This window comes from Plectropomus leopardus, chromosome 14, assembly GCF_026936395.1.
Source record: "Plectropomus leopardus strain MGB_pleo_1.0 chromosome 14, ASM2693639v1, whole genome shotgun sequence".
Lineage (NCBI taxonomy): Eukaryota > Metazoa > Chordata > Actinopteri > Perciformes > Serranidae > Plectropomus > Plectropomus leopardus.
The window spans coordinates 9,771,727-9,784,823 of NC_142189.1; the positions used below are offsets into that span (position 1 = coordinate 9,771,727).

Here is a 13,097-nt window from a genome sequence, read left to right on the forward strand (position 1 = left end):
GGACACGAAATAAACCACATTCTGTCAACAGAGAAATATGAGATCTGCTCCATATGGGTACACGGAAAGCACCTGTGATTTATGTTTGGACTCACTGCTTTCTATCAGTGAAAGCAGGCGATAAAAGAGTTGTAACAAGAGATGCTGAAAGATGTTAGATAGATGTTCATCGTGAAAGCTGCAGGTAACTCCTCTGAGACAGAAAAGTAGAGTCTGCGTATTATAACTTTAACTGCACACTGTTAAGTTGTAAACTTAGTAGTGAAGATAGAACTATAAACTTTTCCTACTAGATATTTAATTATCTGCCAGTTATTTTCTCAGTGAATAACTTTGTCTATACAATGTCCAAAAGAGTAAAAAAAAAGTCCATTATAAAGTCCCACAGTCCCCTCTGATGTATTCAAATTGCCACTGTATTTCATAAAGACAGAGTTTAGACAGCAGGGGCTGTATGTATGCAAGAGTTGCTACTTGTGACAAAATTGTAAGTGAATTCTTGGCATTTTGACATTTCCCTTTGGCAGAAAGACAAGGCAAAAAGACTGAGATGGGAAATAATGAAACTCTGTTGATTAGATCGTGCAGGGCTAATGTTTGTTGTCAATCTCATCAGAGAGACACTGGCATCTCCCACTCAGTGCTATAATGCTTTAAAGCAGCGATCGCAACACTAAGATATTTGGCAGCTGTAAATATGCAACAGTGCAGCAGTGATGAGTTTGGTCCGTCTCAGCCGTCCATCAGCAGGTGTAACATAGCGCTTTCATGGTATTGTATCTTGTCATATATTGTGACATAGATCATAATGTGCTGCAGATGGTTGCATTTTTGCCGGATGTGCACACTTTTTTTGTATTTCTTTATTTTTGTTTTTGTTTTGTTCAGAATAAATCAGACTTTTCAAGTCTGTGTTTAAGTCTGTGTTCCACGTGTGGTACCATCTCTGCGAACTCCAACAGGTGTATTAAACACTACATTTTTCCATATCACTCAGCCATTTTTTAACATATTTAAGAGAGTTTTATCACATTGTCATTATAAAAAAATCACATCAGGTAAACAAAACAATCAGGATTGCCCTGTCTCAGAAAGCCTTTTCATTCCTGTGACATAATCAGTGTTTCTTTCTCTTACCTTGTTGATAACATGTAAGTGTTGTCCATTTCTTCTGTTTATCTTTACATGGCTCCTCTTGAGTGCTCATCTTCTGAGTTAAATGTTCCATATCATATGTTTCATTCACAATTTTCAGCTGTCTATCTTGTGTTGGTGGTTTTACGCTGTACTATCTCTTTGTAATGGTCTCAACAAGACTTTCAGCTGATATCTGTCATGTCTTTACACAATAGCTGTGTTTTCAACTGTTCCCTATCACGGAAATAGTGATTTATATAGTAAGTTTGCCATTTTGTACTCACAAATACTCACAATGCACAGCAAATTTGAGTGTACATACAACGCACCCTACATTTTACTTCCATATACCACAATGCAATTCGGTCATATATTTCTGGAGGAAGAAAATTCCAGCGTAGTTTCCGATATCTCGTCTGGTTATTCCCTATATAGTTCACTATTTAATACACCTTATATAAAGAATAGTGAATGGTTTCGAAAACAGCCAAAATCTCCTGTCATACTACCAAAGTACAGCACTATACATGACTTTGGTATGTCATAGCCCAGATTTTTTTTTTATAATAACCATATGAGCATTTACCATACACTGTACAACTAGTATTAACATTTATAGCCTAATGGATGGGTTTGGATCCTCTGACATTAAAATGATATCAAGTACAGTAGGAATAGTAGTTAAGATCATGTCAAACTGTAGTAAAAGTGCACCAGTATATTCCCGAGCAAATGAACCCATAGACTACCACTGTACCCTATGGATATCACACTGGGCTCCCATCAGTCTGGAGGCTGGAGAAGTCATTTCCAGCCTGCATAAAGAGCGTGACATGCACCTCCGCTCCACACTGTTGTGCTTTGGCCCCTTTAACAAGGATTGGGGGAGGAGCACCTCACCCCGAACTCTCTCCAGATATGGTTTTATTTATTTGTTTAAAGTCTAGCCTTTGCCCCAGTGTCAGTTGCAACGAGAGTGTATACTGGAAAAGGAATTCACTGCCTGAGAGCCTTCATTTTTTTCACTTTCATGTCCTCTGTTCCACTTTTTCCCCACTGTCCTTCATTCCCATGTGTATGGAGGCCTGAGTTAATGAAGAGCAGCCTATCTGTTTGGCCTGCGCATCTCTGTCTCTCCCTCCTCCCTCTCTTGCAGCCTCTCTGCCCTCTCATGCTAATTTGACCTACAAATTCTGTCCAAGTGTGACAAACGAGTGCGTTGTTGAACTCCGGCCAAACAGCTTCCTCTCTGTCTCTGCATGTGATTCTGTCTCCCTGTCTGTGTCCTCCTCTCTACCCATTTCTCCCCATTTCACCTTTGATTCTCTAGCCTAGATATCTTTCAGGAAGTCAGAACAAGCATCTCCAGCGACATTTTTTCCTATGTCCAAACAAAAGCATCAAGCTTTGCTCAGGGCCCAGCTGTTGTGTTTTTGTAACCCAGTTGGAAAGCGTGGGACTGGAACCAAGCCACTCTCACCTCTCTCACCTCTTCTGCAGCTGTCCAGTCGTGGATATAGAGGACAGGAGCTGATCGGAGTTCTGTTTAACTCTTCGAGAGACAGTTGCATCTCTGTTTGCACTTATTTTTTCGCTTGCAGTCTCAAGTCTTTGCTCTCAGAGGCGTCCTCCCAGTGAGAGCGGTTGTGGAGGGAAAATTAATCTCAGTCCTCTTGGTTGCATCAAACCTGGCAGACGCAATGAGAAGCTGAAGTTTTTAAATGTGGCGAAGTGCTTTACTCCGCTTGTTTGGCCCTTTGCCATCTCCCTTGACAACATCTCACACACATTACACACACACTTACACATGCACACTGCACATAAATACTTCTCCAGGGTTTAGTGTAGAGCAGCCCACATGAAACCAGACCAGCAATTGGCATTATCCACAGCCAGTGATTACAGGGCCTAACTCATTACAGAAGCATTACACCATTACTTTCTCACTCTTGTCAGCCTGTCTTTATCATGCTGTCCTTCTTTTTCACAATTGACATTCTTTCAAAACATTTCTCACCCACTTCACTGCCTTCCTCCACTTTTTTCTCTGCGTTACCAGGCCACCAACTAGGCTGCCACTTTGGGGTAAAAAAGTGTTTCAAAACCACCATGGAACTGTTTTTTTTTCATCATATTGTAGATCTCTGGCATGAAAGCCAGCTGGTGTCTTGTTTTTCAGGAGACCTCATTTTCCTCAGAGAAGTCTGGTTCAACTTAGCTAGACACACACATGACATTTCAACTTTCCTTTTGAGATCTGCTGCCAAAATAAGTTTTACCAGATAACATCTCTCTGTATGTCATAGCTTTATTTAAAATGGCCCTCATGTATATCATATGGGGGTATTAATTTAAATGTGTGTGTACACTAAGCAATTCTCCTTTAACATGGCATTGCATTGCTTGAAGGTTGTATCTTAGCTTGTGTCCAGCAATGCATTTTATTTGGTGATAGTGGTTTTTGCAGATAAAGCTATTGTACAGTCAAATATCTCCATTAATGCATTGCTGCACTTTTGGATGATAAAAAATGAAATGAAAAGATATAGATATAGCACCTGACTGTGATATGGAATAAAATGGCTGCATTATCTTGGAAAATTTAGGTATCTTATCAGGACTCAGTAGAGGTAGATGATCAGTTTCAGGCATTTCTTCTTTATTTGATAGTATAGCACAGGAGTGAAAGGAGGGAGAGTGATGGAATGACGTGCAACAAAGGGCTGGGATTGGACTTGAACCTGGGGCACCTAGGGCAAGGAAATAGCCTTTTTACATGGGGCGCCCACTCTACCAGGTGAGCTACGGGGCACCTCGATACTCAACGACTCAGACAGGGGACAGAAAAACTTGATGGGGACATCCCAACTTGGTTATAGTATAGTTTGAAAGAGGCAAAGATGGGAGAAGGTGGATGACTTGTGCGTTATCGGCCATGTTTTGAATTATAGCAGTAATTCAATGTGCACACCAAAGTATACGTCATGCATCTTACTCAAAGCAGACACTCATATTTTTTCTCTGGTGGATCTGGCCCCTTTTTCTAACTCCATAGCCTTGTTTTATTCTTCCTTCCTCACTCTCTGTTTTGACCGGATGAACTTGCAACCTGCATTTCCTGTTCAAGAATAAAATCTATATTCTGCTTTTCCTCTTTCATTGTTAGATTGTTTGTACATTTTTTTCTGAGAGGGAAACAAACTGAGGCTTTTGTCCTTGTTGTGGATGCAGTTTCCTCTAAGTAGCATAACATGCACATACACACACACGTGCAGCAGCACGCTGATGACAACCTCCTTCCTGTTAATGGAGGTGTTTAGTCTGTCCCCTGTGTGTTTTGTGAGGCGAGCGACCAGCCTGCACGCTCACTATAGCTGTGGCCCAGTCAATTAATCTCCAGGCTGTTTTTCTCCTGCTTCATTTGATCCTGGAGTACATTTCTATTCCCACAATGCAACCTGTCTCTTACCTCAACTGCTTTGTTCGTCCAAAAATACCTCCCAGTGCTGCGGGAAACTGTGAAAGTAGGTTGTGGCAGGGGGCCATTATGTTAAGCAGCCAGAGCACGATGGCACAAATTACAATCTACTGATATAATTTGGTGTGACAGAGATGACAAACAACAGGATTGTTTTAATGTAGCCTGACACAACCTGTCTAGACGAACTCACAAGCGCAGCTTTAATTCTCTCAGGAGGTTGAAATAAGTTTATGCTTTCTCCTTGTGGCTTTGTTGAGAGGTCATTTAAAGTATTTTTCCAACTTGTGATGAAAACAAAATAGGTAGAAACCGAAAACAAAAGGCATGGTGTACAGAGAGAAAAGAGAGTCAAGTTCAGAGACAGTTGAAGTGAAGTTCCTGCTCTTTGTGCAAAGCCTGGAGGGACCCTCAGCCTTGTCGCAGCCCCCATAGAGTGAATTTAAAAGGGTCAACTTTAACAAGAGCTGTATTGATTGTCTGTGTTTGAGGGAGGAGAGGGTGTCTGTGGCTGTTTTTGAATAGTGGGATGAGGACAAGACAGGGGCGGCACTGCTTTTTGTCTTCATGTTTAAGCCTCCATTCAGCCAAGAAGCAGGGGGCAACACTTGGTGGTCTGGACTCCAGGGGGCTGCACACGACGTCACATCACTGTGTATTGTGCAACAGTCACTTAAAGCCATCACAGTTTCAATTTTCTTCTTAACATGAAGCCAAATTTAGACAGACTAAACTTTGTTGGCCTAAATTCAGGATTTATGTGCAGTATGTTGATTAAATATCTGTCATAAACTTTTGCGGGAAAAAAAGTTACATAGGCTTAGAGTTGAAACAGTCTATTAATCCATCGGTTGGTTGGAACAAAATTCATTGGCAAGTTATTTGATGCTCGATTAATTTCTTCAGTTTTTAACAAAGTTGAAACATTCACTGATTCTATGTCCTGAAATGCAAGGATTTTGTGCTTTTCTACGTTAAGTGTAGTAGCAAATTAAATATCTTTATTTTTTTAAAATGGTTGGTCTGATAAAGCAAACAATCATAATGGGCGTAAAGGGCATTTTCCACTATTTCTTTTTTTTTTCTTTCTTTTATTGTAATCATTGAAATAATCTGCAAATTATTCCATAATGAAAGTAACCGTTAGCTGCAGCCCTAGTTGGTGCTAAAAGTGTTAAACTGAATTCCATACATAGGAATGATGATGTGTTAGACGTCTTTACCATGGTGCCTGTTGGTGATTTATAAGGTCACTGAGTAACACAGCCGTTGTGGCAGCTTTTTTACTAGTTACACGTGGCTGTTGTGTCCAGATGGTTGGCACGGCTACAGAGTGATACTTTAAAATGAAAAATGTGTTTGTAGGGTTTAGGGTTACAGCCAACTGTTATTTCTTCATTGATTCATCATTGTAGTTCCTCTTTAATATAGAGCGAAGACTGTAAGCTGTTATGATTTAAATGCTTAAGCTATTATTGAACATCTTGTCAATTTTCTTTTGTTTTCAGCTATTATCAGAAAAGTTAGTTGACTTTGCATTTCGGTAAAAAGCAGGGTAATGTAGTTGTAGTTTTATAGTCTGTAAGTGTATTCAATATTTAAATTACTATGTAACAGAGTCAACAGAATGATAATTGATTCTTTTTCTTTTTTAAGGAAAACTGCCACAAAAACAAATGGTTTCAGCTTTTATATTGTAAAATGGATATGGATTGTCAGTTGGAAAAAGCTAAATATTTGAAGATGTCACCTTGGGCTCTTGAAACTTGTTGCAGGCGTTTTCTGTTATTCTTTGGCATTTTAAAGACAAATGGATTGATAAAATAAGACATCTGCAGATTAATCAATAATTAATATAATAGTTATCACCCTGAAATTGAGAAACTGGTGTTTCAACTGCATACTCCCTGTCTTTTGAAAGCAAACTAATTAAAAACTCAACAATAATTTTAGTCTTTGTTGTTACTTGATAACTGTTAATAAAAGGATTTGTAAAGGGACATGTTCAAATTATTCAAATTGATTATTGATTGCCCACTTGTCTGACTCAACAAGTTAAAAAAACAAGACAAAAAACCCATTAATGTTAAACTCTAAACTATTATGTTTTCTAAATTCCACGAGTGCTGCTAAACATTTTGTAACAGATGGTTTACATTTTTCTCAAAAGTCTGTCCGAACCTTGGGTGTTGGTTTATTCAACGGTTTTTGCTTTATCAGTTGTGAGATAAGAAATTGGTCTCTTCACTGTGACCGTGTTTAACATTTCCCTTTTCTCACAGAAATCTCGAGACTGTTGAATATTAACACACACAGATTCACACACTTTTAAGAACAACCAGATGACCATTGAATCCCTTTCAGGGTGCTTTTACAAGGCCGGGGGCCTTTCACAAGAGCTTTCAACCACATCCAACCTAAACCTATTCCCACCGCTTTGTAAGCCCAGAGTATACACAGGCTGAGCTCCAGGTTCTCGCCTCTCCTGACAGTGGTTGGTCGTCACACACACGGGAGGTATGGTGAAATGATTCCTGTGTTTGATCCGTGGAGGTCGTGGTGGCTTTGAGAGCATTCCTCCCCTCTCGTCTGTGTTCTTACCCAGCAGTATCTGTAGTCCAGGCCTGAGCGCGGGGGCCAGGGGAGGGGACCCCTCACTGAACCCCAAGGTGTGTTATGGTTCGAGGGGGGGGAATGTGCTGTGTCTCAGGTCTGGTTCAGATCCGGTTGCTTCCCCCCAAAGCATGTGCTGGCTTTGCACTGAGCTTTTGGATTGCTGATATGGCCACATGTCCTCAGGAACCTTTAATGATGAAGTTTTTTATATTTTGGTTATCAGAAATAAACAAAGGAAAGATAACACATGCAAACAGGGAAAGTACTATCAGTGATGCGTAAAAAATAATATTAGCCGTTAGGGACTGTATGGTAAATTTTACATGCTTTTCATTCTACATTTTTTGGTAATATCAACTGTGTTCATGCATATCGCATACATTTTGGCAAGATTGGGTATTTTTGTTTTACCTTGGAATTTATAGCTCAGCTCCTACGATAAGTCTAAAAAACACAGTGTGAACAAAAATGTTACATTCATACTGTTAAGTGCAAAGAATGCACTACTGAAACCCATTCACAAGTTTTGATCCCAAAACCATGAAAGCAAGAAAAACATGCATTGTATTATTTCTGAGTGTCATTCTTGGCTTTTGGGCGTGGAATTTGTAATTTTTTTTACTATTTTCCACCTGATTATATTGTTTTTAACATATTTGGCATATGGAAAAAATACATGCTATTTACACTAGGTGCACTGTCACAATCAATGTTGCTGCTAATCATTGACATATCCCAGACTGTGATAATAAAAAAAATTACTTGACATGCAGTATATTGAAATTAATTAAACTTTTTTTTTTTCCCTCTCAAAATATAGTGGCATAGTGACAACTTCCTGGCATTTAAAGGGTTAAAAAATGTTAACCCTTTAAATGCCAGGAATTAATGAATATTTGTTATTTATGATTAGGACTGATGTTGGTTGAAAAATTAACTCAGTGAAAGTAGAAAATAAGCCCAATCTATTATATTTTTTGAAACTTGATTTTTAAAAGCACATTTTGTGCGCAGAGCTATATGGATGTGTAATATTAAAGCAGGCCCTAAAGAGTTAAGAAAAACACATTCGTTGCGCAGCATTCACAATGTGTCGTGTGCAGCAAAGTGTTTCATTAACTGTCAGTTCTTATCATAATGCAAATTCATTTGACTGACATCTATATGAAGATAAGTCTCTGCAGATGCTGTGATGCCATGGAAAAATAGGTTTGCCACCACTAATACACAAGGAACTCAATATCCCGGTTGGCTGTTTGTCAGCTTTGAAAGTGAATTAGGTTCATTTTTTAAAAAAATTTTCCCCAGACACCGGTTTTGCCAACCAGTGTAGGTGGTTTTAAGACATGGTACGCTGTTTAATGCTGGTGCCAAGTGTAGAGCTGAAGTGATTTATCAACAACACCCCAAACTGCAGCCTCCAAAATGATCACAGAGTTGAATCAACACCTCTGTTATAAAAGTTTCAACAAAAAGGGAACATTACAACCTTCATGTAGGTGGGATTTATATCAAGACTGATGCATCAGCTAGGCACATGTAACAAACAGACAACTGATTGTATATTCCAGTATATCTTAATCTTTCATTGTAGGCATGCAGTATTAAAAGACCATGCAATTTAATGATCTTGGCTAAACTGCATATGATAATATCATGCAATATTTTCCACGTGTTTACATGCATTTGATTGTGTTTGTTTAAATAAGAATATCACCAACATTTTAACCAACATAATGCTAGAGAAAGAGCATGTTTTTGCGTCTTAAGCACGTGAGATTTCATGAGCTTTCGGAGTGAAATTTCTCCTGGAGCGAGACTCGGTAGCAATAACAAGCAGACCAGCGAAAGGTGAAGAAAAACCTTATAAAAACGTATTTTTCTGTGTGTTGTCGGACACTTTTATTAACAATATGAGCCTGTTTGTGGCAAAAGGTGGACAAATAAGTAATGTTTTTGTTACAATAAACATTTGGGCAAAATAAAATTGTCCTTGTTCAATTTTGGTTAATAGAAAATTGGTCTCAAACTTAATTCCAAGTGGCATTAAAAAAGTCTTAAATCTAATTTACCTTAAGCTGCTGGAACCCTGTATACTGTCCAGCATGTGTTTTCTAATAGTTACACTCCGAATATAAAAATAAGTGGCTGTGATTTGGAGTTGTGCTAATAATCTCCAGACTCCAGCTCTCAGATGTAGACACAGAGAGAAGGAAAACAAAAGGCCTCAGTTGATTGTTTTGAGTGGGACTCTCCCGGATCCCCCCATCTCGCCGTGCTTTTAGGCGAGGGTTTATTTTCTTGACCCCAGTCATTTTTCGAAGTCTTTTTGCCTTCACATTTGATTCTCTCGCATACACATTCTGCAGAGTTGTTTACCCAGAGTATTAGCTGACCTCCCTGCTCCTTACCCAAACACCTCAGCAGGAAGCAACATTACCTCCCTGCCACTGGACCGCTGCCACAGCATTGTGATCGTAGAACCTTGGTGTAAATCTACACTCGTGCAAAAACACAATGCGATTAAGATCAAGGACGTCGACTTACACTGTAAACACCTCATCAGCCCATGAGAGCACCTACGTTTTTATTAAAATGTGCTTTCAGATGTGTTTACAGGCAGAGACTTCCAACGTTTACATGTGTATTTGAACTGAATTTCATCCTGAATCAGCACCTCTCTCAATTATCTAAACATCTCTGACTCCGCCTAGTTATTTATAGAAATCTTAGTCAGGCTTTCTTTGTGTATTTGTGATTTAGGGTGTGTGTGTGTTCATGTGTTTCAGGTGTTCCAGGATCTGGGTGTGTCGGTGCTGTCCGGAGCCTCCGAGGGCTACAATGTGTGTCTGTTTGCTTACGGCCAAACTGGATCTGGAAAGACGTACACCATGATGGGGACACCGGTGAGGAGGACACTGGAATCACTGCATGGCATTATATACATGCTCACTAGCCAGATTTGAACTTTGAGGCAATACAACTGTTACACAAAGTTTAAACCCAAACCATGCTGCACTGCAAATGAACAAACAGTCTGCTCAGAAAATCATCTTTTTCTGACCCAATTTAACATGGCAACCAGGGTTGTGTTGATAAAATTTGTGCCAGTCTGTGTCCTGGAAGATTTCAATATCCCAGACAAAAGTAAGAAAGTCATGTCAAATAATATCTGTTTATATTATTTTATCTTTCAAAGCGAGTAAACAGAATTTAAAAAATGGGTGCCCAAAAAAAGTTCTACTTATTTATTTTATTTAAAAGGGACCATGAACAATTTAAAACATAAACATTACCATTTGATGCACTGTACCACATTATATATTTGCATCTGCAGTCCCGCAGCAGGTCATGACAAAGACACAGCACAATGACATGACAAGGAGTCAGACAATGAAGAAAAATTAAAGACGCACACAAAGCAAACAAAATAGTACAAAAAGTGACACAAAGAAAAAGACACAAGACAAACAATACAACATAAAACTTGACAAAAAGCACATCACTTACAAAACAGAATAAAAAACTTCACACAGTAGCGCATCACAAGTGAATGCTTGTCCAGTTAAAAACAAGTTATGAGTTCAGGGTCAGTGACTACAGAGCTGAGCAGCTTTTAGCTCTCTTTTCAAGGTGGTTTTGAAAATCCTGAAAAAAGTGGCCATGTTGCATTGCTCACAAACAATGCACTAACACGGATTTTGTGATTTTTTTGTGGCTGAAGCTTGCTCATGTTGCATGCAGCAGTTATTATGATCGGAGACTTAAATATGTCAAACTTTAACAGATTTACCTGGATAATGAAAACCCTGATGGCAACTGTCAAAATAATTTTCTGTGCGCTCTGTGTTGTTTTCTTCTGTGTGATGTCAGGACTCCATTGGCTTGACCCCTCGGATCTGTCAGGTACGTCAGTGGGTTGTTCATTTCAGTATAGTGAGTGCACTGATAATTCAGCTACTTTAGTATCCAGTGTTTTAGCGTGTGAAGTAAATTGCATTTCTTCTTTCCTTGCAGGGTCTCTTTAGGTCTGAAGACACTTTTCCTGATGGGCAAAACTCAAGCAGAGTGGAGATCAGGTACTTTATTACAGATGTCTGACTCTGTGTCTGTCCTTTTTATCACTGCAATTTTAACTGGTTTGCTGATGTTGACATTCAAATTAGATGGGTACTTACAGGACAATTATCCTGCAGAGCTGCAGGCAAAAGAGTGCATATCAAAAAGTGGATTTTCTTGTCTGTGTTAGAAGCATCGTCAACTTCAACAGCTTCTTGAAGGCAATGCTACTTTGACAAAAAGGATATTATGCTTTCTAGGTTCTCCCTGATTTTCATTCCCAAGGAAAAACTATTTGTTTTTACGATTCAAAGATCATTTTCAGAGTATAGTCTGTGTTTCTGGTCGATGATTGGACCAGTGGTCTAAAATGCAAACCGTGTAACCATGACTACGACCTGGTTCACATAAAGCCACGATCCATTGTATTATCCCACCCCCCTCCTTTGTCTCTCTGTATTGTCAACTTTCTAATAACAGCAAAATGCTAGAAAGGTGAACTTAAAGATTGTTTCAGACATGTTTTGGAAAATGCAGATGATTAACTTACAAAACAACTCGCATAGGACCTATGTCCACATCGTGTTTTATTATTTTTATTTATCACCAGCGACTTTTTTCAATTTATGTGGTCAACTGGGCTACCTAGACAAAGGCGCTGCACCCAACATCTTATTTCGGAAACTTTTCAGAAAGGTGCTGCTGTTGTTGCTGCCACTCCTTTAGCTAATGTTTATCCCGAGCTCAAGGCCTATGATATGTCAGTCAGGAACTATGACAACAAAGACAGAAAAGCACATTTATGGAGAGCAAAGCGTCTGGATGGTGAGTCCTGTGCTTTAATCACTGTACATGTTGTAAGCTTGGATGAAATGCTCCTCAGAACCCTGCCACCAGTTTTCTGCCAAAGAGAAAGGCTATGTGGACGTCCATGATGTGTAATGGGACTGTTTGTAGGCCTGTGGGACAAATTTTAGTGATAGCATGGATAAAATGGATATTAAATGAATTCTCCTGACATTATTAAGTGTGTGTCTTCATGTCATCTCTCTGTCCCTGCAGCTTCCTGGAGATCTATAACGAGCGTGTACGAGACCTGCTGAGAGGAGGAGAGCAGAAGAAGAGAGCCTCCCTGAGAGTTCGAGAACATCCTGAGAAAGGACCATATGTACAAGGTGAGTGTTCGAGGAACCTGCATCTATACTTTGTAGAGTGCTAGACAGCAAAAACATACTGTACTTCAAAGGACTAACCTCAGTTTAAAGTTTAAAGGCGTTCTTACTTTTTTCAGCCAGAATAGCATACATAAGATACTGCTTCTCAACTCTTGCATCTTGCATCTAAAACTATGTGATGTTTTATTTATTATTTAATTTTTGAAAGAGGTAAGAAATATATGGATGCAATCCTAATATATACACAAACACATATACATATACATACACCTACCTATAAAAAGGAAAGGCAGGAAAGGTAGAGAGCTAAGAGTTTAAAAACCTTTCCTAAAAGCACAAAGCAAATAAAAAATTAAACAAATCATAATTTAAATTAAATATTGAAACAGTGTGTAATTGCACAAACTGTTGAGCTCAAAAATCTACAGATAATTTCAGCTTTTCAACTTTTTCTGTCTGTATTACTGATTAAATGCTTAACCGGAGGTTCAGAGGCTGCAGATTTTCATTAGGAATTAAATGACACCAGACTGAAATAAGATAACAAATCTGCGCAAATGTTATTTAGAATAATCTCGTAGCGACCTAGGACATTGCATATTTAAATTTTATGGTCTTCGGTGCTTTCACAG

The 13,097-nt window shown here is 39.0% G+C and overlaps 1 protein-coding gene across 1 annotated transcript in view; it reads left to right on the forward strand.

Annotated features, from left to right (window-relative positions):
* stard9 (StAR-related lipid transfer (START) domain containing 9) overlaps positions 1–13,097 on the forward strand; it is a 57,367-nt gene that overhangs the window by 13,438 nt on the left and 30,832 nt on the right. Inside the window, exons 4-7 of the mRNA XM_042500143.2 lie at positions 10,021–10,137; positions 11,105–11,137; positions 11,249–11,310; positions 12,353–12,465. Coding sequence (XP_042356077.2) covers positions 10,021–10,137; positions 11,105–11,137; positions 11,249–11,310; positions 12,353–12,465 — 325 coding nt within the window. The remainder of the gene's footprint in view (positions 1–10,020; positions 10,138–11,104; positions 11,138–11,248; positions 11,311–12,352; positions 12,466–13,097) is intronic.